At 37.7% G+C, this 27,130-nt stretch overlaps 1 protein-coding gene across 15 annotated transcripts in view; it reads left to right on the forward strand.

Moving 5' to 3' along the window:
* The window catches only part of TMEM164 (transmembrane protein 164), a 171,380-nt gene that overhangs the window by 56,013 nt on the left and 88,237 nt on the right, over window positions 1-27,130 (forward strand). For 11 of the 15 annotated variants that reach the window (XR_006731794.1, XM_045538886.1, XM_045538875.1 and 8 more), the window contains one exon: window positions 3,549-3,598. The exons of 1 other annotated variant lie outside the window; for it this stretch is intronic. Coding sequence is in view for 11 of the 14 variants with exons in the window: in XM_045538875.1 (XP_045394831.1) it covers window positions 3,549-3,598 (50 nt within the window). In the remaining 3 variants the exon portion in view is untranslated. Of the gene's footprint in view, window positions 1-498; window positions 1,613-3,548; window positions 3,599-27,130 lie in introns of those variants that run through there. 3 more of the 15 variants (XM_045538882.1, XM_045538881.1, XM_045538880.1) reach the window with 2 other exon arrangements.

Here is a 27,130-nt window from a genome sequence, read left to right on the forward strand (position 1 = left end):
GTTTTGAATGGAACCTGTGGATTTTTTGGGGAAAAACCAGTCAAAAGCCCTCAGTTTTGTAAGGATTCAAGGATTGCAAATGCCCAAAAGACCTGGGGATGAGGCAGGTTGGAGCTAAAACAAGCCTGTCTTTGGGGAATGCTGGACTCGCTCTGAAACTCATATGTGTAGACGTAATTTGCTGCCCTGTTGGATTTGTGTTTTGATGTATCTCACATTGTAGGGAGTAGATCTTATGAGCTGACTGGTGGCACAGGTGTGGGGCCGTTGGGTGACTCCCTGTGTGCCATGTGGTCAAGGGGCAGGGTTACAGTCTAAAGAAAAGAAGCCCCCACGAGGCCTGATTTGTGTCAGGTGTGTGGTAGAAAGTGCACTGAACTGGCAGTTAGGGGACCTGGGTTCTCATCAGAAGGCTTTTCAGAACCTTTCCCCTTTAGTTTCTTCATCTGTAAAATGGGGTTTAATAAGATAGCTCTGCCTGCCTCCCAGGCGATGGGAAAGTGGAAGTGCTCTGTAGCACTTCTCTGTATGCTACTTGCTCATGCTCTGTGCTTCAGGTGCTGAGCTGGGCAGATTTCAGCATGAATGCAAAGTGCCAGGTTGGTGCTAGGATATGCTCAGATACTTTATTATCTTCCCACTGTCCTTGTTTGCACTTCCAAGTGTCCTCTCTTCCCACTCTGTTTGAAGCCAAAGGGATAGTTTAGCTTTCTGTCTGCTAGTCTGAAACACATACTACCAAAATTTGGAGGCGGTTAGAAGCCAACCAAGGATGAAAGCAGGGTTGTTTACAGGTCAAGGCTGGGGGCCCTTGGGCCTCTGAATTAAAATGTTATTTTCTTGTGGCTCTATTGGCTAATGGCGATTATGGATGTGACACTAGGATGACAAAGCAAAGAGATTCAGTATCATGAATCTTTGAAGTTGCTAAAGGAGGCCATGAGTTTACTGGAAATGGAATGTGATGAATTCGAGGTCCTTTTTCAAATCTGCTGATTTGATATGTGTACATGTATCTGATTTAAAGAATGCTTGAAAAAGATACCCTCTCTCCTGGTGATGGGAATAGACAGATAAGATGAGAAAGGCCAAAGTAATGATTAGAATGACTTGTCCACATGACAGTAACTGTTGGAAAACTCAGAGTCAAGACTAGATTAGCTGCCTCAAAAGAAGTTAGATCCTTGACTGATGGAATAACAGAACAACTGACTGGGTTGGGACTGGAGGCTCGTTCCCTTTAGTAGGTTCCTGGGCTTCTGGCATAGGGAAGTTGTAGATAACCAGCCAAATGGATTTATAAAGGAAATTTTCCCCCAAGAGTCTGCTCATCTTCTCTTGGCTGTGGGTATAGAAAGGTAAAATTTAACTGTAGCGCCCAGTGTTGCATTTTTACTTCTCTATTTAGCACGTTGGGAAGCGTCTTGGGTATTCCAGAAGTTCAGGAAGGCTGCTGGCATGACACTTTTGTGATTCCAGAAGTATTGAAGATCTTTCCAAAGTGGTTGGGGCCCCTATCTCCTCTCTCTATACTATAGCTTCTGAGTATAGCCTTTGATGGGCCTGATGCTGGGTAACTATGTGCAGCCTCCAACTTGGTCCCTTGGCTAAGGTGAGTAACTTTACTGCTGGGTCAGGGGTAAAGAATACCAGCTTTGTTTATTTCTTTCTTGGACTGTTCCTGAGGGGTGGGGTGGGAGTGGGGATAAATTAATGTTTGGATAATTGAAATTCCAAGTCTACAATCCTTATACAAAACCATTAGGGCCATATGTATTTCAGAAATCAGAATTTTCTGGATTTTAGTACATGTAGAATATTTTACATATACTCCCAGTGGGGTTTGGAGCAGTACCGCACAATCAAATACATTATTATTTTTGTGGAAAACATATGAATATTCACCACAAGTGGAATAAATAAAGTCTATAAATGCCTTACCACAGTTCATGTCATGTTTTGCTATCACAGTAGCTTTGCAAAAAGACAAACGTTCAGTTTTTAGAGTTTTTGGATTCGGGGATTGTCAGTAAAGGATTGTGGACCTGTAATTATCATTGGCTTTATACTTTTAATCAACTTGATCATAGGGGAAAAGGCATGTTTTCAATGGCTGTTTCCATGGAGAGGCTATTTGTTGAGGTATCACGCAGGTGATGGACTCCTGATCATGTTCTTTTTAAGATCCTTTCTCTTTTCCGTTCTTCTTTCTCTTCCTCTTGTCAGGAATTCAAGTAGGTGTCCTTCCTTATAGTGATTTTCCTTATAGTACTCTTTTCTTCTAAATGTGGACTCTGAGAGAACTGAAGACCATCCAAATTCTAAAGAACACATACATGCCAAAGCCAACAAACCCGTAATGCAGATAATATATATTAATAAGAGCTCTCAACAAGATAGGGACACATGCCAATGATTTCTAAACTATACCATTAAGTCACTATAGGTGAAGGAACTCTAGAAACATGACTTTTCACTCTTTTGTCAATCCTTAGTCTTGTTGAATGTCTTTGACTCCTGTAGTAGTTCAGTCCAAGGTCAGCATATCAGACTGTCAGGAGTGGTTGAATCTCCTGAGGCATTTGTTGAACATGCAGATTCTAGGGTCCCTTACTTGTGGAACCAGAACTCTTAATGGGGAACCCAGGAATGTATGTTTAACAAGCTCTTCCAGGGACTTTTCTTTTGTCCTTCTTGATGTTTGAGAACCGCTGTATGGGTGAAGGTCAAACTGCCACAGCTGCAGGTTTTCAAAGGTTGTAACCCAGGCCTAGGTCACACCAAGTATCAAGGAACTGAGTTGATGTGTTTCTTAGAATGACAAGGCTATTTTTGTTTGGTTTGACCTGGGAGGAGAATGGAAGAGTAAAAACACCTAGGCATGCCTTGAAACAAAAGAATTGAATCAAAGGGAGGTTTTAGAACCTGGGGGTGGCAGTTTGATAGGGTTGCCAGATAAAATACAGGATGCCCAGTTAAATGCGAATTCTATATAAACAATGGATATGTGTTAATATAAATATGTTCCATGAAATATTTAGGATGTACTCATAGCAAAACATTATTCATTGTTTATCTGGAACTCACATTTAACTGGGCATCCTGTATTTTTATTTGCTAAATTTGGCAACGCTGAGTATTGATAAACCCATATTCTCCCATGGAAGGCAAACCAGATGGCATGTGTGTGTGTGTGTTCCAGGCTCAGAATCTATTTTTACCTGTCCTGGGTTAAAAAGCTTCTAAGACTCACTACTTGTGTAATATTGAAATCGAAGCATTGAAAATTTGAGTCTTGTCACTTCCTTCTGTCTCTCTCACACACGTGCGCGCACGCACACACACACACACACACACACACACACACATGCATGCATGTGCAAACAAACATGTACTTTGGGAAACTACCGGCTTGCCTTTTTAACATTTTTATGTGACATTTTTTGTGTTAGTGTTTTAGTTATTTTTTGTTTGTTATTGTTAAAATAACATTGTGTCACTGTGTCCAGCATTTTGCTTGCTAACTATTCTTAATTCTTCAATTGCAGATCTTTCTCCTGGCCTGCCCTCCATGTCGGGGAGCTATCGTCATCTTCAAGTAAGAGAAAATTGTTTTTGGCTCTATTGCCCTTGCTATTCAGACTATTTTTGTCTGTTTGATAACAAAAGATGATGAGTACATTGCTGCAAACACCATGGGCTTGCACCACTTTGTCTCTGAAATTCCCCAAAGGACAACAAAAGTCTATGAAGGCCCACTGAAAAAGGGAAATGTTGTATGTGGAGATGTGATTTTGTCAAGCCCTGACAAATCCTTTTTAGCAAATCCTTGTGGTGGGGGTTGTCTGGCCAAGGCATGTTCCTTTGGAAGGTTGCTGCCCTGCTAAAATTTCTCTTGAGAGCATGCTAGGGGCCAGACAGCTTCTCTTCTCTCAAGAATCTTGGTTTTGTGATCCTACTGCTCCACTGAGGATATGGTTCCTCACATTGAAGGGCATTGTTTTTATGATTTTTTTTTTCTTAAAGGACAAGTTAAAGTGAGGAGAGAAAAATATCATCTTATTACAAGTCTTGACTTTCATAAAAATAGCAAGCATCAAATCTATTAAAGTACATTGCAGGCAAACCGTGTTTCTCTAAAGGCAAGTTTACTTAAATGAAATTATCAGGAGTCCCGGAACCCTCATTTTAACTGTGAGTTGTGACCATCTCACTTATCAAACCTTTTATTAGAGTTGCTAATGAGAAGCTAAATCAACGGAATTAATTTCATCTCCTTTCCTCTTCCTTGACCCCCATTTTGGAGCTGTTCCTGAGCAGTGAAATGGCTGCAAGCCAGAGGGAGGGAACAGGAAGTAAAGAGCCTAGCAGATTCTTGGATAATTGAGAGTGGTGTAAATGGCTTTCTGATTTACTTAAGTCATTAAAGTGTTAGGTAGGGGGGAAAGGACCCCATTTGCTGTTTCAAATAGCTCCTTGAAATAGCCACTTAGTCTCTTGCCTTAGGTGAGTAACTTTCTGCTAGATGAGGGGTAATGGATCCTGATTTCATATATTTCTTTACTTGGACAGCTCCTAAGGGAAAGGGGTATTTAACCCTGTTTCCCTCCCTTAATTTTCCAAAATGAGTTCAATTACTCAGTGTAATGTTTTTAAAGTAACATTTATTGGCTTTATTTCATTTTTAAATGAAATAAAATCTACAATTCTCATTACAGAAAATACAGAGACACATAAAGAAGAAAATAAACATCACCCTTAATGCCACCACCAAGAGATAACTTTGGTTATTGCTTTTTTTTTTTAATAAGCAGAGATCATATTGTGTATTGAAGTATTTATTGTATCTTTTCTAAATTTAATTTAATTTATTATACATTTATAGACATGTATAAATATGATGAATGGATTTATTTTTTTTATAGTGGTCCTTTTTTTCTGTTCCTGTTTTTTGTTTGCTTCCTAGCTCTCTCTGCCTTCTCACACCATTCTTGCATCTTGCATATTACCAAACCAGTACATACCTTTCCGTATTGTTCTCCATGCACATAGGTTCTCTCTCTTTCTCCCCTTCTCCTTCTCTCACTCACACACACATGCACACATACACGGGGGTTTTGCAATGTTTTGTTGTTTGTTTTACAAAAATAGGACCTTATATATACGTCTTGGTTTTTCACTCAACAATAGCTTACAAATCTATCAAAGTCTATTGTTATAATTTTATCCTTTTACCAGGATGCAAAATATTTCACAGATTCACAACAGTTTATTCAGCCATTCCTCTACTAATAAACATTTACTTTCTTTCAAGATTTCTGCCACTATAATCAGTGCTGAAATAAACATCACTGTGCATATGCCTTTATATATTGTTGCTTTCAATTTAGATAGATAGATGGATGTAGATACAGGTTTATAGATATATATGAATATTTATAGATAAGATATATTTATGTTAAGAGGTGTTGTCTTATTTACAAAGACAGGCTTTTGTATGTAATATATGAGATTATTCTTTTCTTAATATCCCTGTCAGCAACAGATGTTATGGTTCTTTTATAATTTTGACAATCTAGATATAATTCCTTGGCGACTAGTGAATTCCAGTATTATCTCATTTTTTTGTTCAATTAAATTTGTTCTTCTTTGAATTGTCTATTCGTATCATCTGCCCATTTTCCTACGAGCTGTTTATATTTGTCTTCATTTGTAATACCTCTTGGTATATCTTAGATATTAGCCCTTTGTCTGCCATCATTACAGATATCTTTCCCAAATCTATATGTATTTATTTTGCTGATGGTATATATTTCCATGTACTTTTATATTTTTATATCCAAATATTATTCTTTTTTTTTTTTTTTTTGAGACAGAGTCTCACTCTGTTGCCCGGGCTAGAGTGAGTGCCGTGGTGTCAGCCTAGCTCACAGCAACCTCAAACTCCTGGGCTCAAGCGATCCTACTACCTCAGCCTCCCGAGTAGCTGGGACTACAGGCATGCACCACCATGCCCGGCTAATTTTTTCTGTATATATTTTTAGTTGGCCAGATAATTTCTTTCTATTTTTAGTAGAGACAGGGTCTTGCTCTTGCTCAGGCTGGTCTCGAACTCCTGAGCTCAAACAATCCGCCCGCCTCGGCCTCCCAGAGTGCTAGAATTACAGGCGTGAGCCACCGTGCCTGGCCCCAAATATTATTTTTTTCTTGTATAGCTTCTGGATTTCCAGTCTTGGTTAAGATTGGTTCTTAAAGATGGATAACCATTTGTACTAGAGTAATACATTAAATAATCCCTACTTTTCCCTGTGACCAGAACTACCATTTTTTTGGCTATTAAATGTTTTACATATTAGGATCTACTTATAGATTCTCTATTCTGTTTCATCTGTTTGTCTGTTAATGTACCCTAATCATATTAATTATATTACCTTTTAAAAATATTTCTCTTGACTATTCTTTGGCACTTTTTCCTACATAGAAATTATAAGATCACTTTTACTCACCCTGTTCTCCCAAACCCTATTGGAATTCTAATTAGAATTGCATTAAGTTTATATTTCAGTTTTTAAATTACATGGCTTCTTTTATGTAAGAAATGGTATTTCTTTCTACCTGTTGAGATCTTGTTTTATGTCTTTTGATTAGATTTATCTTTTTCTTCATATCTGCCCTATGCCTTTTTTGATACATTTATTCCTCAAGAATTTACAGCTTTTTTCCCCTGTTGTGAGTGGAATATTTTTCCTCTTTCCATTCCTAAGTGCTTCTTGCTAGAATAGTAAAAGGTTATTGATTTAAACAATATTTACCTTCTCTCTGGCTATCTTAATCAAATTCTCTTGTAAATTCTGGTAAATTTTATTTTAGTTTTGTCTCTTCTTTCTGATGGCTGTACCAGTTGTTTCATTTTTTGCTACATTTTCTAGAAATTCAAAGACAGAGTTAAATAAAATGGTGCTGGTAGGCTGCTCTGCTTAAAACTGATTTGAAATTGAAATGTTTTCTGTGTTCTTACATATTTACTGTTGGTATTTGCTAAATAGTCTATTATATTTAAATAGTTTTCACATTTACTTAGAGATTTTTTTAAAGAGGGGGAATGGTTGCTGTATTTTATCACATGCTTTTTTGACATTTATTGATCATGTGGGTTTTTTTCACTTAAGTTTTTGATACAACTAATTATTATAATGATAGATTTTCTGGTTTTGAACCACTTTTAAAATACTGAAATAAGCCCTGCTGATCATAGTATATTATTATTTTGATACATTGCTGGGTGCTATTTGTCAATATTTTATTTAAAACCTTGCTTCAGTATTCATAAAAGAAATTAGAGTCATTTTTTTTTTGTATTCTTTTCATCAGGTTTAAGGATTAAGGTTATGGTGGCTATGTAAAATGTGCTGGTTCTTCTTCTCTGGCCTGGAATACTTTAATTACCTGAGAAATTATGTGTCCTTTAAAGGTCAGATAAAACTGATCTGTGAAGCCATCTGGTCTTGGTGCCTTTTTCAGTGGGTAGACCTTTCCAATTTGTTCTGTGGTGATCAGTCTATTTAAATCTTTTTGGGTCTATTTTGGTCATTTGTATTTTGTTGGGAAATTATCCACTTCTAAGTTTTCAAATTTGTTGCCATAAATTTAGTTGAGCATGTAGTATCCTCTTATTTTACAATTTAAAAAATGTCTTCTCATCTGTAGTCATGTCTTTCTTGGAATTAATCTTGTCTGTTTTTCTGCTGTCTATTCTATATTTAAATCAGGTTAGCAAGCACTTTGTTTTTGGTCAGTTCATAGAACCATATTTTGGATTTATTTATCCTTTTTCTACCTTATTTCATTTATTTTTTTCTACTTAATTTTCAGCTTTTATCTTTACTGATTCCCTCTACCTGTTTTTTCCCCCTAATCTCTCAAGACAAGTATTTATTCCTTTACTTTTTGTTTTCTTTAATTACAGTTTTCTGTTCTGCTTTGTTCACTTAATGATATCATAAGTTTTCCCCATTTTCTTATAAACTTTTCATCCATATCATTTTTATTTTTATTTATTTTATTTTCTTCTTTTTTTTTTTTTTTTTTTGAGACAGAGTCTCACTCTATCTGCTGGGCTAGAGTACCGTGGCGTCAGCCCAGCTCACAGCATCCTCAAACTCCTGGGCTCAAGCAATCCTACTGCCTCAGCCTCCTGAGTACCTGGGACTATAGGTGTGTGCCACCATGCCCAGCTAATTTTTTCTATTTTTAGTAGAAATGGGGTCTCACACTTGCTCAGAGCTCAGGATGGTCTCGAACTCCTGAGCTCAAGAGATCCTCCCACTTTGGCCTCCCAGAGTGCTAGGATTATAGGTGTGAGCCACCATGCCCAGCCACCATGTCATTTTTAAATTCAATTTTATATTTTGAGATTATATAGGTAATTACAGCATGAGGGGACTTCAAAAAGTTTATGGAAAATGGAATTAAAAGATAAAAATAAGAAATATAAACTTTATTTCTCAACATAAGCTTTATAGAGTTCAAGACACTTTTGTAAGCGATGATACCAGCAATTTAGTCCATCCCTAAAGAGCTGAGGGTCCTAGGAACTTAGGTGTGTCAAAGCAGTCTTTTTTAGATTATTAACTGAAGAAAATGGGTGCCGTTTACAGATTTTTCAGTTTAGTAAACAACAAGAAGTCAGAAGGAGCCAAATCAGGACTGTAAGGTAATGTCTAATGGTTTCCCATTGACCCTGTCACAAAATTGCATTTGTTTGATGAGAGGAATGAGCAGGAGCATTGTCGTGGTGGAGAAGGACTCTCTGGTGAAGCTTTCCTTGGCATTTTTCTGCTAAAGCTTTGGCTAACTTTCTCAAAACACTCCCATGATAAGCAGGTGTTATCATCCTTTGGCCCGCCAAAAAAAATAAAGCAAAATGCCTTGAGCATCCCAAAAAACTATTACCATGAAATTTGCTGTTGACTAGTCTGCTTTTGCTTTGACTGGACCACTTACACCTTTTCATTGCTTTGATTGTGCATTGTCTTCAGGACCAGGCTGGTCAAGCCGTGTTTCATCTCCTGTTACAATTCTTTGAAGAAATGCTTCAGGATCTTGATCCCACTGTTAAAAAATTTCCAGTAAAAGCTCTGCTCTTGTGTATAGCTGATCTGGGCGCAATGATTGTGGCACCTATTGAATGGAAAGTTTGTTCAACTTTATTTTTTCAGTCAGAATTGTGTAAGTTGAGCCAATTGAGATGTCTATGGTATTGGCTATTGTTTCTGCTGTTAGTTGTTGGTCCGTTGAGCCAATTGAGATGTCTATGGTATTGGCTATTGTTTCTGCTATTAGTTGTTGGTCCTCTTCAGTTACAACACGAACAAGATGGACTTTTTCCTCACAAATTGATGTGGAGTGTGTGCTGCTGCAGGCTTCATCTTCAACATCATCAACATCATCTCATCCCTTATTAAATTGAGTTATCCATTTGTAAGCCAATGATTTCTTTGGGGGCATTGTCCCCATAAATTTTTTGTAAAGCATCAGTGATTTCACCATTCTTTCACCCAGGCTTCACCATAAATTTGCTGTTTGTTCTTGCTTTAATTTTAGCAGAATTCATGTTGCTCTGATAGGCGTTCTTTCAAACTGATATCCTATCCTTCTTAGTGCCTCAAACTATATCCTGTTCAGACATGTTACAGCAAGTAAGTACCAGTTTATTTTTGTGCAAAAAAATTTTGAAATCCATGCATAGTTTTTTCATAATATACATTTTCTATGAACTTTTTGAAGACCTCTTGCATATTAAATATAATAATATAATACTATAGATGCAGTTGTCAGAAAAAATATAGAGAAATACCATGTACCTTTTACTTAGTTTCCTCCAGTGGTAACCTCTTACAAAACTATAATACAGTATTTCAGCCAGGATATTGACATTGATACAGTCTGATATAGCAGAACAATTGTATCACTGTTAGGATCTCTCCTATTGTTCTTTTATAGCCACACCTACCACCCTCCTACCTCCACCCTATCCCTGACCCTTGGCAACCACTCATTTGTTCTTCATCTCTGCAGTTGTTTTATTTCAAGAATCTTGTATAAATACAGTTATACAGTATATCGCCTTTGGGATTGACTTTTTTATAATCACTTAGCATAATTCCCTGGAGATTCATGCAAGTTTTTATGATACACACAATTTTTAATGGGTGCACATTATAATATTATTCCATTGTGTACAAATATGTGCAGTGTGAAGTTAAAAGTATTTTAGAAAGTAGACAGCTCTTAAAATAATAACTCTACCTTACTAAATTAGTATAGTTCTTTACTGTTTTTAAAGTATTTTATCTTAAATTACCTCATCTAATCCTTAAAGTAATGCGGTGAGATAGGGAATATGTTATCAGTACCACATATAAAGTATTTGGGGGCCAAGAAATCAAATAACTTGGCTAAGATTATGTAGAGCCAGAGTCAGGATTCCTGTTCTTCCTTTTCCTGTTAATGCTCATGATCAGCTTTACAGTGTGCCTAGTCATGGTAGGAAACACTTGACATTGATTATTTCACTTAATCCTTCTAACAGATCTGTACTTCTATGGGAAGTACTAATAGTATCCCCAGTTAGATGAAGAAAACTGAGGCTCAGAAAGTTTAAGTGACTTAAGTGGCTTGTACATGGTACACGTGGGATTTGAACAAATATCTTTCTGACTTCAGAGCCCATACTCCTAATCACTACCTTATGTTGAAGTGAATATTTTCTACTATTCCTTTATTATTTAAATGGTTAAAGCATGAAAGCATCTTATTTAGAATTCCATAAATCTCAGTGTACACAGATGGGCACTGCTGTGGTCATTATGCCAATGTGTCCTATGGGTTCATTGACTAGCACTGTATTACCTGTCTCTTGCTTTCTCTATGGGCCCTGTGCTGTGCCAGCCATGCATAAGTTTGCCAGCTTTCCAGCTAAGCAGGGGCTGGCATATTCTTCCTGGAGGCATGCCCAGTCACTGCAGGAAAGGCGCATGGCGTGCACAGGCAGGCCACATGCCTTGTGCTGGGCAGGGGCTGGCAGTTCCCTTTGGGGTGAGGAAGGGGCAGGATTCTCCACAGGGTTCCCATGGTATACTTGACAAGGGGGAATGAGGGTTCCCAGTGTTCTGGCTGGATCCTATAGTGCTTCATTTATATGCATCTCAGTTGGCACGTGACTTCCTGTAGCCTGCTGCTGGAAAGGCTGCCTCAGCAGAAAGCATGCATCCAGGATGTGGAGCTAAAATTGGAAGTGGTTTCTACGTGGCCCACCACCCCAGCAAGCTTGGGCATGGTACTTTTTTGATCTCTAATATCTCTAACTCCTAGAATTCCAGCTTGGCAGCCTTCTGCCTCTGAAGACCTCTTATCCTCCCTGTTCTTGGCTGCTCATCTCTGTGGATGCTCATATAGCAGCACCAGAATTGTTTGTTGTGTTGTGTCTGTACGTGCACTTCTGTTCTGTGTCTCTTTGAATCTGAGCCATTTTCTTTTTACTCGTTTGGCTGATTTGAATGGTTCTTTCCTGAAGAGCTATCTATGAGTACTTTAAACATCCAAACCACAGAATCCTTTTTCTCACTCAGGTTTGAGTAAAACCAGTATATCCTTAGAGACCATTTTGTGCTTACTATCTTGCTACTAACTTTGAAATAGTTACCTGTGTTGATTGCCTTTGGGGAACCTACACATTCCCATAATATGAACCACACTGCCTTGTTGGTTCTTAGTAAGAAAGATTTCCCAGGAGAGAGGAAAAAGAGTTGTGTTACAGTATAGCCAGGAACCCTCCCAGCTCCCCTACACCTCCACTGGTGGCTTCTCTTTTCCTTTTTCCTCGCCCCCTTCCTCAGTTTTTTCTTTCAAATTTCATTATGGAAAACTTGAAATATATACAATATTATGTTTATTACTCACGTTCATTAGCCATTTATATATTTTATTCTGTGGATTGTCAACTCATATTCTCTGCTCAGTTTTTATATAGGGGTATTTCTCTTGTTTTATTTGCATGAATTTTATATATAAAGAGTATTAATCTTTTATCACCTTTGCAGTAAATGTTTTCCCCATATCACCTTCTAATTTTTTGATGATATCTTTGATGTATATTGGTTTTACATTTTTATTGGTAAATTGATTGATTTCCAAACCCCCTTTAGACCATGGTAATTTTTCCAGTGCTTTTATGCTTAAAAGGATGTTTCCCATTTTAAGATCAGACAATCCAGTTTTTAAAGTTTTTAAAATATATTTAAATTGTCACTCCATCTAAAATTCATTTGCAAATAGCATGAAGTAGACATATAGCTTATATTTTCCCCCAGAGGGTCATTTATTTGAGCACCATTTGTTGAATAACTATTTCCCTATGATTATTGCTACTATACTTTTATTATAAATAAATTCTTATATAGGCTAGGGTTTATTTCTTGGGCTTGTTGTCCTATTCATTGATCTCTGTGTTGGGTTTTCTGCCAGTTTTGTACCCTTATATTTGCAACAGCTGATAGGCCAAATTTCTCTTTGTCATCTCCTCAGTCTACCACATTACCCACACTTTTTTCTTAGCTAGTCTCAACCATTTTTTTTTTCTTCAAAATGAACTTAAAATGTTTTTGTCAGGTTTTCCCCAAAATCCTCTTAGGATTTTGATTGGAATTACTTTAAACCTAAAGTTTCTTTGATATTATTACCACATTGAGTCTCTCCATCCAGGAAAAGACATGTATTTTTTAATTTATTCAAGTTTTCTTTTATGTTCTTATGTGTATGTGCGTGTGCATGTATATCTCACATATTTCTCATCAAGATCATTCCTGGACAGTTTGTAGTTTATGATGTTATTTCTTCATTATATTTCAAACTAGTATTACTAGTACATAGGAAGAATTTTGATTTTGTATGTTTATTTCATATTTGGCCACTATGTTTAACTCTTATTTCTAATAGATTTTCAGTTGCTGCCCTTGGATTATTTTGGAAATTAATCATGTCAACTCCCAGATGATAACTTTACCTCCTTTTAAAGAACAAAACTTTTTTGTTTGTTTCAAGCCTGATTATGTTGGCTATAACTTTTGGGACAATGTTAAATAATATAGTGGTACTGGCAGGCATCCTTGTTTTGCTTCTGATCTTAATGGAAATGTTTCTAGTGTTTCATTTAATAGAAATATTTCTAGCATTTCGTATCAGTTCACTCTAATGTTGACTGTTGGTTTAGGTTAGATGTTCTTTAAGATGTTAAGGAATTACCTTATTCTTAAATTATCAAGTCTTTATAAAAAGAATGGCTGTTGAATTTAACTAATGCTTTCTGGGAATATGTTGAGAAGTTCATTTGTGTTTTATCCTTTGACCTCCGCATTTGGTATATTATAGTCATAGATTTCCTAATATCAACCTTTGCTGGATTTTTAAGATAAACCTTCCTTTTTCTTGGCATGCTTGGGAAAGACTCAGATTTGGCTTCCATACTATGAATTTGATTGATTTTTCTCTTTACCATTTTCAATGTGCAATTTAATTCTTTTGTTATGATATTAATTTATTTGTAATTGTTTCTTGCTTTGCTGAGCTCTCTGTTTACCCTAGCTTGTTGTCTTGCCTTCTCAATTTGTTTTATTCTGGTGGCTTCCTATACCTGTTTCATAGAGTCCATGTTTCCTTGCATTCTGTTGAGGATACAAACAGTTTTCTAAAATATTTCTTCTGGTTCATATACAAAAATTTAGACATTTGTGCTTCTTCCAAGGCTTCAGAATGATATGCATTTCCCTTGTGCTGTCAGAGGCTTTCACAGGAACCATGCTGGGTTTTTGTATGTTTATACATATTCAAAGGAGGATCTGTCATTCATCAAAGACAGTGTGTGTAGATTGCCTTTTGACTATTCTCAGGTTCTCTTTGGTATTGATTAGAACCCTTTTTCAGCTCCACTGTTGGCAGGCAAGGATGCACATAACTTCTAGCCCAGTTCCCAGTGTCTAGCAGCTATTCATCTAGTGGGTTCCGCTGGACCAATTTGGAATCATCTGCCCCTGCTACGAGGCTCTCAGATACTCTGAACAGATAAACTATATGAAAAATTACAGCCTCCCACATGCATTACTACCTGAGTTTTATCTTGTGGAGAGTCCCACTCTCAGTACAGAGTGTGCTAGCACCAATTCTACCACTTCTGCCCTTTTGATTATTGGGAGTGGGAGTCTCCAAATGGATGGAACTCAGTTTGGAGGGTTGCCAGTTTCCTTCAAGCAGTAGCCACGAGGTGGAGGAATGGCTGTCCAGTTTGCTGATTACTAGATGAACTCTCTGTTTCTAAGCCATCAGGGTGATGGTGGCAGAAGGACTCAGTCTCTTCCTATGTTATTTTAGGTTTTTTGGGACTGCTGCATGAATTGGCTATAGATTGTTTTATCATTTCACCGTCAGCCTTATTGTTAATGGAGATTTCTCCCAGATTCTGGTAATAGGATGACCATTAGTCTAAGTTTTCAGTGATTTGGGGAGTTTTATCTTTTTCTGTATCTCCATAGGTATTTCAGTGAGAAGTTGGGAGAGGTTGTGTTAGTGACTGCTAGCCAAGTGCTATTTTAAACCAGAAATTCAGTGTGTATTTTGGTATAGAGCAGAGGTTGGCACTCTTTTTCTATAAGGGGCCAGATACTAAATATTTTGGATTTTGTGGACCATATGATCTCTGTGTTTTAACTGCTTAACTGTTGTTGTAGCATGAAAGCAGCATAGAAATATGTACATGAATGAGTGTGGCTGTGTCCCTACAAAACTTTATTTACATAAGAGGAGGACCAGATGGAAAAGTTCCAGAGATGGATGGTGACGATGGTTGTACAACAATGTGAATGTACTTAATGTCACTAAACTATACACCTAAAAATAGTTAAGATGGGAGATTTTAGGGATATATATTTATACACACACACATATATACATATATTAATCACACCAAAGAAAAGGCCAAAACAGGAGGACCATATTTTGCTGACCTTGAGTTTAGAGGCATTAGATCTAGCATGTGCAGACAGACAGACAGACACACACACACACACACACACACACACACACACACACACACACACAGAGCAGAAGGGGTAGGGGAGAGAGAGAGGGAGGCAGGGCGGGAGAGGAAATTACATGTAGCTATGTTAATAAACTAGAAGGCAATGGGAGAGATTTCTTGAGTATTTAAAGGGAATACCTTAGTAGGGGTAGGGTGATTCGGGAAAGCTGCAATTCATCCTGGTGATGTCATCCCATGGTCTTTAGGCATGGAGGTACACAGAGTTCATATTCACACTTTTTGACATAAGATCCAAGCAGGTATTTTCTACTTCTCCAGAGGCTTGGGAAATCTCTGTAGTTGTCAGAAGTGTTCATATCAGATGCAGCTTAAAAGCTGGCCAGTCGTTCCTTTTTTCTTGTAGTACAAATGGTGACTACTGATGCTTCCTGTAAATGATCTGGTCTCTTCCCAATGCTAGAAAATCGTAGCTTGTTAGTTATTAACCAGAACAGACTCACTAGATAAAAGAGCAGCCACCAATCTGGGTCAGCTGTTTCTGCAGACTCCAGGCTAAGATTTTTACTTGTCAGCTGGAGACCTGGGCTTTTTGCATCTTGAAACAATGCTGCCCTCATGACCCTAAGTCACTTTTCTCTCAGTGGTGCAGAAGATACTCCTTACTTTCCAGCTCTAGCCTTGGCAGCCCTCAGCTTGACCAAGACCTGGAAAAAGGCTAATTTCCAACCATGGTCTTCCATCTGCCCAGGAGGAGCAGGTCTCTGGTGTGTTTAATGTTGTTCTTGGAGCAGAGTTAGCATATCAAAGTCCATTATCTTTCCCCTTCTGAAACTAGAGGAAAGCTAAGAGCTCCCAGTCATGGCTGATAGCTGGGGATAGGAGCTGAAGAAGCCACTAGTCCTGTAAACTGTAGACCTGTGTCTGGGAGCAGCCTTGGATAGCATGGGATGGTTTGGAGTTTCCTGGTCTTTCTGTTGGCTCTGTTATCCAAGCTGAAGGAGAGTGCCATTATGACGTGGGTGATAGAAAGCACCCACAGCCCCTTCCCAGTCTCCATGGATCCCTCCACCACAGAGGGCACTCAAATGCAGTCAGCCTCTTAGTTTTTGGCTTCCTCTTTGGAGTCTTGGCTGCTGTTTATAGAAGAGGTTTCACAAGGGCTGGGAGCCTCCAAGAGAAGCTAGGCTTTTGGGACTCTTTCTCTCTGAGTTGGGATATCCTGAAGGAAAAGAGAATGGCAGTTAAGGTTTCCCAGGCTTTGGGTTGTCATGAGACAGTTTAGCTGCATTGTGAACACCCATTACTTAATGTGCCAGGTTATTCAGGGGTAAGTAGCAAGGTTGGGGGAACACATGGAGTTAGTCACTGAGTGGTGCAGTTTGAATGGCAGGGAACTCTTTCCTCATCCCGTCATGGGTAGGAAAAGTACATAGCAGAAAGCTGGCATACATCCTCTGCCTCAGGAAATGTATGGTACCCACCCCCATGCTAAAACTCTAAGATCTGCCCATCTTCATGTGCACATGGAGAGTAGTGGATCTGTGATGTAAATGGGATTGTTTTAGTCATGAGTATCTGCTGACTCAGTCTGGAGAGGCTTTTGAAGGGGATGAGATGTAATTTCATCTGTGTTGCAGAAAGCAGGAGGTGCATTGCTGAATGGAGAGAGGACTGTAGGCTGGGTGTGAGCCAAGGTAGGTGACGGAGGCATGGGAGTGGGTGCGAAGAATTGGGACAGCCTGACATGTGATTTTGGCATTGCAAGATTCATACCCTGTTGGCCTTTGGGTCGTATGATATTAGGACAGCCCAGTGGCCGTGTGGCCCTCTCTTTTTCTAGATTCCATTTATTATACTCTGAGATTGTTAAACAGTATGGCTTCCCCCAGGGAGATTCAGATCTCCAGGACTGCCCTGAGGTCATGAGATAGACTCAGGTTGAACTTGTTGGGTCTTAATGTCTTAGGATGATTTTACCATGTCAGTATCCCCTTTTTCCAGTACTCATCAGATCAGCTGCTCTGGAACCTGAGGGGATATGAACTGAGACCTGGTTTGGGGTCATAGGATGTTAAAAAGGAGCAGCCTTTTGGCACCTTCACTTTGGAGGTGGCTGCTTTTGGCTTAACTTTGGACTCATTACTAAAAAAGGTATTTGGGAGATTGCCTATGACCTGAGAAGCCTTATTAAGAAAGACTCAGTTCTTGGCAAGGAAGAGAAAGTTCTACATACGAATGTTGCAGATTTAAAGGGGAAAGGGAAAAACCATGGTAAGTAAGCAGCAACTCAAGGAGACCGGTTTCCTTTTTTATGCGAAATGCTACTCAGGTGTCTGCTTTCCTAGGAGCCACCTGTCAGGTCCCTGCCTTGTGTCCATATATATTCTTAATGCTTAGAGGAGGGAAGAAGCTTTTGGGTTGTTCACAGGTCTCTCTTCCCTTTCCACATACAATGGAAGCTGCCTTCCTTTACACATATATATACTCAGTTTTGTCTTCTACAAGTCTCCCAGAAGTTCTCTCTGAAGGTGTCTGGAGCAAGGACTATTTTTATTTTTTTCTTCCACCTGGGCTGTTCTGCTTTAAGCATATGTTTGGATGTATATCATCTCTGGGTCAAGGGAAGACTAGAGATTTAGATAACTTTTCCCATCTGAAGAAACATGGAAAGCCATACTCAGCAGAGGAATGAGGACCAATCATTTTGGGCTCATTTTCACTTTGTCAGCTCACCTAGTCTTCTGGAAGCCAAGTCAGGAATCTACTGTGCTATATATTGGGCAGAAGCAGTATAGCATAATGGATCAGATCTGGGCAAGTATGTAGGAGCTGTGTGGTTGGTAGTGAAGAAGTAGAAATATTTCATTCCCATTATAAAAGTAATCCATGGTCATTGTAAGGAAAAAAAGTCAAACATTACATACAGCAGTAAAGAAGACAATAAGAATAACTGACAATTCCTGTTAATATGTTAATATCATTTCCTCTAGTCTTCTGTAGGTATATATCCATTTTTGAAACAAACTAATGATTGTTCTATATATGCTACTTCATAATATGTAAAAAGTTAATATAGCATTATTGTTTCCCCATCTTATTAAATATTCTTCTAAACATGTTTCTGGTGGCTGTATAGTACTCTATCATTTGTATGAACATAATATAATATATTTAAACAATGTCCTGTTAATTCAACATTTGGTTTGTTAGATAGACATTTTGAAGGGACCTTGAATAGTGCAGTGGAATTAGATGGCCTGGGTTATAGTGGTGGTTCTTCTAATTATTAGCTCTGGGATCCTGAACAATGATTAAAGTCTAAGCCTCCATTTCCCCATTTGTAAAATAATACTATTCATAGTATCTACCTCCTTGAATGGTAGTGACAATTAGATGAGATGACCCACATCATTCTCTTAGCATGGAACCTAACATATACTAAGTACTCAATAACTGTTAATATATTATCCTTGTCTTGACACTTTGTCATCTCTGTACCTCACTGTTAGAATTTGGGTCTGAAAGAATGAAAGTTGCTTTCATTCAGATAAGTAACATTTTAGAATGAAAATTGCTTTCACATAAGTAGTCTCTTTTACCAGTTGAGCACCTTCCAGATAGGGACTTTTGCCAACTTCCTGAACTTCACAGGGAAAAAAAAAATGTTCTGGAGACTCTGCGAGTATGCGGCCCCATTTGGTCTAAAACCACCAGCTGCAACCAGGGAATTATCTTGGTGCCCACAGGTAAAGCCAGCCAAGCCTTCCTGTTGTACTTTTCTGATTTTTCTTTACTTGTTTGATTTTATATTCCAACTTTTATTCTAAAAAATTTTAAACATAGAAAAGTAAACAGGGCAGAACGCTGAACACTTGTGTGACCTCCACCTAGATTCAGCAGTTGCCATGCTTTCTTATATGTGAGTTCTGAAATGTCAGGTCCTAACTACATTCCCTGCCACAGGGCCTGACAAAGCGGGCAAAAAATGTGTACTTTCAGACCAAGGGCTTATAGAAACAGAGGGTCAGTGTGGAAAGACCCTGGACTCTAGGATGGTAGAAATCTATTGTTTTTATAATACAAATCACAGAAAGTAAATCTCAACATGTCTGGCTGAAGGGAAAAGAGTAGATCCAGATGCCTACCAATATGACAATGGATAAATAACTTGTGGTATGTTCATACAATTGAGTAATATACAGCAGTAAAGGTCGGATGAAGTAGAGCTACATATATTGACATGGATAATTAGAAGTCATGTCGAGTGAAAAATGTAATTTTCAGAAGGATATATATATATATAATATAGTATGATATTATGAAACAACACTGTATATGGTTTGTAGATATATGCAAATGTAATAAATGTATCTAAACATGGACAAGAAGGAAGCCCACTACTTCAGAATAGAGGTTCCCCTGGTAGGGGTTAGAGGAGATGCATAGTATTCAGGGAAGGGTACACAGAGGGCTTCAACTGAATCAATAATTTTCAAATTTATTAAAGCTAGATGGGAGACACAGAGGTGCTCATTATATTATTTCTTATACTTCTCTCTATGTTTGAAAATTTTAATGTTAAAATATTTAGAGAGAGAAAGCACTGTTTAAAAGGCTTAGTATCTTGGATCACTTACTTTGTAGGTATGAAAGCTGAGGCTGGGAGAGTTCAGTGCTTTGCTTCATATATATATTCAAATATATACATGTCATATAGTAAAATTGAGTTTTTTGAGTGTAAAGTTCTATGAGTTTTAACACATGTATACATGAGTTTTAACACATGTATAGATTACTGTAACTGCCACCACAATCAGGATATAGAACAGTTCCATCACTTTAAAAAGTCCTCATTTCTAAACCCTGGTGACCACTGACCAGTTCTCCTTCACGACAGTTTTGTCATTGGAGAATGTTAAATAAATGGAAGCTTACAGAAGCTTTTGAAAGTGGTGTTGTTCACTCAGCATAATGCCTTTGAGATTCATCCAAGTTGTTGCATGTATCAATCATTCATTCTTTTTTATTGCTGAGTGGTTTTCCATGGTATGTGTGTACTACAGTTTGTTTATCCATTCGCCCATAGAAGGGCATCTGGACTGATTCCAGATTTTGGCTATTATGAATAGAATTACTATGAATGTTTATGTACAGGTTTCCATGTAAATATGAATTTTCATCTTAGTAGGGTAAATATCCAGGAGCAGAATTATTGGATCATAGCATGAGTGCTTTTAAATATTTAGACTTAAAAAAAAAACTTTGTAATACACCTCCCAACTATTTTCCAAAGTGGTACTTTTTACATTTCTACCAACAGTGCCTGAGAGTTCCAGTTTCTCCACATCCTCTCCAGCTATTGCATTATTTATTATTATTATTATTATTATTATTATTATTTTTGAGACAGAGTCTCGCTCTGTTGCCTGGGCTAGAGTGCCATGGCGTCAGCCTCACTCACAGCAACCTCAAACTCCCGGGCTCAAGCAATCCTCCTGCCTCAGCCTCCCAACTAGCTGGGACTACAGGCATGGGCCACCATGCCCGGCTAATTTTTTCTATATATATTTTTAGTTGTCCATATAACTTCTTTCTATTTTTTTTAGTAGAGACGGGGTCTCGCTCTTGCTCAGGCTGGTCTCGAACCCCTGAGCTCAAACGATCCATCTGCCTTGACCTCCCAGAATGCTAGGATTACAGGCATGAGCCACTGCGCTCGGCCTATACCTTGTCTTTTCATTGTCTTAAAAGTATCTTTCACAGATGAAAAATTTTTAATTTTGATTAAGTTCAGTGTATCATTTTTTAAATTCGTGTATTGTGTTTTTGGTGTCATGTCTTAGAACTGTTTGCCTAACTGAAGGTCACAAATTTTCTCCTGTATTTTCTTTTAAAAGTTTTATAGTTTTACATTTTCTATTTAGATTTATGACTTAGCTTTAATATAAGGTATGAGGTTTAGGTTAAGTATATTGTTTTACATAGGAATGTGCAATTGCTCCAACATCATTTTCACAATTGTCAAAAATCAAATGACCATATCAGTGTGGGTCTAATTCTGGACTGTTCTGTTTCACTGATTGATGTGTCTTTTCTCGGTTAGTACTGCATTGTTTTTATTGCTGTAACTTTGAAGTAAGCCTTAAAATCAGGTAGTGTGATTCCTTTATCTATCTGCTTCCTTTTCAAATTTATTTTAGCTATTCCTGTTTCTTTGCCCTTCGTATACATTTTAGAGTCAGTTTATCTCTATCTATAAAAGATCCTGCTGGGATCAGATTTTGATCAGAATTACTTTGAATCTATAGATCATTTTGGTGAGAATTGACATCCTTCATATGTTGAGCTTTTCAACCCTGGAACGTGGCATATGTTTCCATTTATTTAAGTCTTCTTTGATTTCTTTTATCAGCATTTTGCAGTTCTCAGCATATACATTCTGTACATATTTTATTAGATTTATGCCTATTTCAATTTTTGAGATATTATAAATGATATTTAAAAAATTTGGCTTCCAATGCACACTGCTATTATGTAGAAATGTGATTGATTTTTATGTGTTAAGCTTGTATTCTGAAGCCTTGTTAAACCCGTGTATTTGTACTAGGAGCTTTTTTGTAGATTCTTTGGGATTTTTCACACAGATCATGTCCTTTGAAAATAAGGACAGTTTTATTTTTTCCCTTTCAATCTCTATTTTTTTGTTGTTGCTTAATTGTACTGACTAGGCTGCCAGTATCATAATTATGGTGAGAGTGGGTATGCTTGGCTTGTTCCTGATGTTGGTGGGGGGCATTCAGTCTTTCACCATTAAGTATCATGTTAGATATAGTATATTTTAGGTGTCCTTTGTCAGGTTGAGGAAGTTCCCTACTATTCCTAATTTGTTGACAGTTTTTATCATGAGTAGAAGTTGAATTTTGACAAATGCTTTTTCTGTATCAATGGATATGATCATGTACTTTTTAGTCTTTACTCTGCTAATTTGGTGGATTGTATTAATTGAATTTCAAATATTGAACTAACCTCGTATTACCAGGACAAACCCCACTTGGTCATGGAGTATTATTCTTTTTATATTGCTGCTTTAGATTTGCTAACATTTTATTGAGTTTTTTGTGTCTGTGTTTATGAAGGATATTGGTCTTAGTTTTCTTCCTTCTTTCCTTCCTTCCTTACGCCTCCCCTTTCCTCACACTCACGTTCTCTCTTCTTCTCCTCCTCCCCTCTCCTCCCCCTTCTTCCCCCTTCCTCCTCCTGCCTGGGTTTTCATATCTGAATAATAATGTAGTGATAGACTATTCTGTTTCATTGATTGACATATCTATTCTTTCTCCTTTTCAACTAGAAATGACTTGAGAAATGTTTCATTCTCTTCTCTCTTCTGGACAAGATTGTATAAATATTTGGTAGAATTGGTCACTGAAACCATCTAGGTCTGGATATTTCTTATTCTGGTGATTTAAACTATGAATTTGATTTATTTAATATACTATTCAGGTTATTTCATCGTGTGTGAGTTTTGGTAGTTTGTCGTTTTTGAGGAATTTGTTCATTTCATCTAAGTTGTCAAATTTATGTGCATGGAGTTGCTTGGAGTATTCCTTTATTATCTTTTTAACTATGGGGGTCTGTAGTGATGTCTCTAATTACTGATATTGGTAACTTTTGTCTTCTCTTTTTTTATCCATGTCATTCTGCCTAGAGGTTTATTAGTTGTATTAGGTTTTTTTTTTCAAAGAAAAGCTTTTGGTTTTGATTTTTTCTCTATTATTTTACCTGTTATCAATTTCATTGATTTCTGCTCTTTATTATTTCATTTCTTCTGCTTTCTTTGGGTTCATTTTGCTCTTCTTTTTCTGGATTCTTAAGGTGGGAGCTTAGATTACTGATTTGAAACCATTCTTTTTGTCTATAAGAATTTAATGTTATAAGTATCTCATACATTTTGATATGTTGTGTTTTTCTTTTTGTCCAGTTCAAAATGTTTTATGATTTTCTTTGAGAATTCCTCTCTCAATGAATTTGCCATTCTAGCCACCCACAGAACTTATCATCTCTTCCATTATCTTTTGGTTCTTGGTTATAATCAAGTACTAAATTGAAATATAAGTCATTTTCTGAAGGTTTGTTATGAATAATGTGATATTTATATTGATTTATTTAACATAATAATGGCTACCATATATTGATTGCTTATTATATCCTAGGCACTATGTTGATCACTTTACATGGTCTTGTTAAATTCTCCCAACAACACTTTTAGTAGGTACTGTTATTAGCTCCATTAACAATTGAGGAAACTGACAAACATATTTTAAGTGATGTGTCCAATCACTTGGCCAGTAAGTGGTAGAGATGAGACTTAAATGTGGTTTGATTCCAAACTCCTAACTGTTATACTCCATTTCCTCTAGTTATTTCATTTCTTGCCCTCCCATTAAGATTGTTAGCTTCTTGAGGGCAGATACTATGTCTTACTTACACTGATCTTCTTTTTCCTAAAGTGCCTGCATGTTAGGCACGCAGTAATGTATTGATTAATGTTTGCAGAACTATATTTAATGAAATTAACTCACCTGGAAGAGAATTAAACCCATGACTCTTACTATATTGCCCCAGGTTCTTACCAACTAAGATAACTTAGCATAGTATCCTACGCAAAATAAAAGGCTTATGGGAAATATTTGTGACACTAGTAATGGCTGTTTTGTATTCTTTTATGTGCTGGTCAGTCAAGTGTGGCCACAAGAGGAGACAGAGGAAAGGCTCAGGGAAAAAAAACAGTGTTTATTATACTCACAGGTCCTAGAGACAGGAGGCCCAGTATGCTAGTCAGGGCCAATTCAGAAAGACACCAGGGTGGTCATGAGGCAGGACCAAGGGGAAGGTTCAGGCCACTGCCTTTACACAGGAAGAGTAAGGCAGGACAGGGTGAACAATTAAGGATTGGCTAGTTTGAATGATTTCAGCAGGCTCTGTAGGGGTGCTCCCTAGTTGCCTGGTTCTTGGCCCCTGGGTGATTAAGGAAGAGGAATATAGCCTCATGGGATGGAAGGGACAAAAAGAGATCTAGCTCTGGATTGGTTAGCTTGCATGTCAAAGTCACGTTCCTGGTTGAGCCCTTGCTGTCTCTAAGGATTGGCTAGCCCCAAGAGGGGCAGGCTCTCCATAGCCAGAAAGGTTTTTTAAGATGTCAAAACATCACAATATACAGAAAATAAAATGTACAGTTGACCTTTGAATAACATGGGTTTGAACTGCACAGGTTCACTTATAAGTGGATTTTTTCCAATAAATATATTGGAAAATGTTTTGGAGATTTTTGACAATTTGAAAAAACTAATGAACCGCGTGGCCTAAAAATATTAAAAAAAAATAAGAAGTTAGGTATGTCATAAATGCATAAAATACTAGTATATTTTATCATTTACTACCATAAAATATACACGAATCTATTATAAAAAGTTTATCAAAACTTACACAAACACAGACCATACATGGAGCCATTCGCAGTTGAAAGAAATGTAAACAAACATAAAGACGCATTATTGAATTATAACTGCATGAATTAACTGTAGTACATACTGTACTGCTGTAATAACTTTGTAGCCAGTATGTACTCCTATTGCTATTACGGTGAGCCTCAAGTGTTGCGAGTGTCTGCTTAAAATGCCATATGACACTAGTTATCTCCATGTGAGCAGTTGTCTCTTCAGTAAATTGGGTATCGCAATAAAAAGTGATCTCTAGCGGTTTTTGCATATTTTTCTTCGTGGTTAGTGCAATACCAAAAACCTTGAGCAACACCATGAGACCCATATGAAGTACCACTAGTGATGCTGAAGTGCTGTCAAGAAGCAGTCATGACATTACCAGAAAAAGTTGAATTGCTTAATATGTCCCATAGATTGAGGTCTGCAGCTGTGGTTGCCTGTTATTTCAGACAGACCATGCACACAGATGGTATAAACTCACAGTATTGATAAATACAGTACTGTATTTTCTCTTCCTTATGATTTTCTTAACATTTTCTCTTCTCTAGCTAGCTTTATTATAAGGATACAGTATATAGTGCATATAACATGCAAAATATGTGGTTTTTTTTTTTTTTTTTTTTTTTTTTTTGAAACAGAGTCTCACTCTGTTGCCCAGGCTAGAGTGCTGTGGCGTCAGCCTAGCTCACAGCAACCTCAAACTCCTGGGCTCAAGCAATACTTCTGCCTCAGCCTCCCGAGTAGCTGGGACTACAGGCATGTGCCACCATGCCCGACTATTTTTTTCTATATATTTTTAGGTGTCCGGTCAATTTCTTTCTATTTTTTAGTAGAGATGGGGTCTCACTCTTGCTCAGGCTGGTCTCAAACTCCTGACCTCGAGCGATCCACCTGCCTCGGCCTCCCAGAGTGCTAGGATTACAGGCGTGAGCCACCGCACGCGGCCCAAAATATGTGTTAATTGACTGTTTTTGTTCTCAGAATTCTGGTCAACAGTAGGTTATTAGTGGTTAAGGTTTGGGGAAAGTAAAAGTTATAAATGGATTTTCGTCTGTGCTGGGGGTCGGCAACCCTGACCCCTGTGTTATTTAAAGGTCAACTGTATATACAATACAGTGGCCAAGACTTTGAGCTGGCAAGAAGGAGCTTTATAAGTATGACTAACTAAACAGAAGTATGTCTCCAAGCTCTACTTTTTGGTTCTGGCCTTCAGTCTGTCCTTTTGCTTTCTCTGCACTCTTTCTCATACTTTGAATTTTTTAACCAGTTTGGCTCTCCCATATGATTTTCTTCTCTTTTCTTTTCTTTTTGTTCCTTTTTTTCCCTCCCTTCCTTCCTTCCTTCCTTCCTTCCTTCCTTCCTTCCTTCCTTCCTTCCTTCCTTCCTTCCTTCCTTCCTTCCTTCCATTCATCCATCTCGGGGCTCTAGGTGAGTTCTTCACCATTTATTTAACAGACATTTATATGAGTCTTACTATATACCATGTGCTTTTCTAAGCATTTTATACATATTATTTCCTTATAACAGTCCTGTGAGTTGGGTACTATTATGGTTCCCATTGTACAGATGGGGGAACTCTCATAGGACTTTCTAGTGCCCAATATCCATTTCTTATACCCAATAGAAATCTTGCCAGGCTGGAGGCAAGTATAAAATAAAAACAAAAAGCTTTGCCTCTGATTTGGTCAGTCATTTACCTGTAGGGTTGTGCTTTGTGTCTATAGAGGGCAGTGTAGTTGTGTGATCAGTGTGGTTTTGCCACAAAACACAGAAGGGGTTTCATTGCCTCTAGGCATGCCTGCCCCGTAGGCATCCCAGAACTTTTTCCTGCCTGGCCTGCCGCCATCCACACACACACACCGTGTCCAACATTCATACTATGGATTTGAAGCGGAGTATAGTGGCAAAACCGCAGACCTGAAATTTGGTGAGACCTGTGTGTGACTTCAGCCTCTGCCACTTCTTATCTGTGAGATCTTGGGAAAGTCACTTAATCATTTGGAACTTTGGTTTTCTCAGCTATGAAATGAAAAAGATGATGATAATTATATTAAAAACTGTGAGAGGATTGAATGAGATGATGTATTTGAATTCTTAGCCCAGTGATTTATACATAGAAATGCTCAATACATGTTACAAATTTTTAGAATTATTAATATGCAAGACTTCTTTATATATTAAAGATAATTCACCCTTTGGTACATATATAGCTTGCATAACTGAATTTTGAGAACCCAGAACAAGGCTTGTCTTTATCTAGGAAATTATTAGTTGTTTTGAATCTTTGTTAGTTTTAGCTTTTTTATCTTTGGCCTTCCATGGGCACTTAGAATCAATTCCATCATCCTCAAGATTTGACTTTTGGTGCTAAAATGTCTAATTGGCCTTATGGAAATGCAAACATTCCTTTGAGGTCCATGGCAAAGCCTGGCAGTGGAATCCAGCTTTACCTGGAAAATTAATGTGATTTTTCCTCTTCCAGAGGGAGCCTTTATGTTGTAGCGGTTACATAGGAGGGCTTGGGCAGGGTTAAGCCAGACTC

The sequence above is a fragment of the Lemur catta genome, chromosome X (genome assembly GCF_020740605.2).
Source record: "Lemur catta isolate mLemCat1 chromosome X, mLemCat1.pri, whole genome shotgun sequence".
In the NCBI taxonomy this organism is placed as follows: Eukaryota; Metazoa; Chordata; class Mammalia; order Primates; family Lemuridae; genus Lemur; species Lemur catta.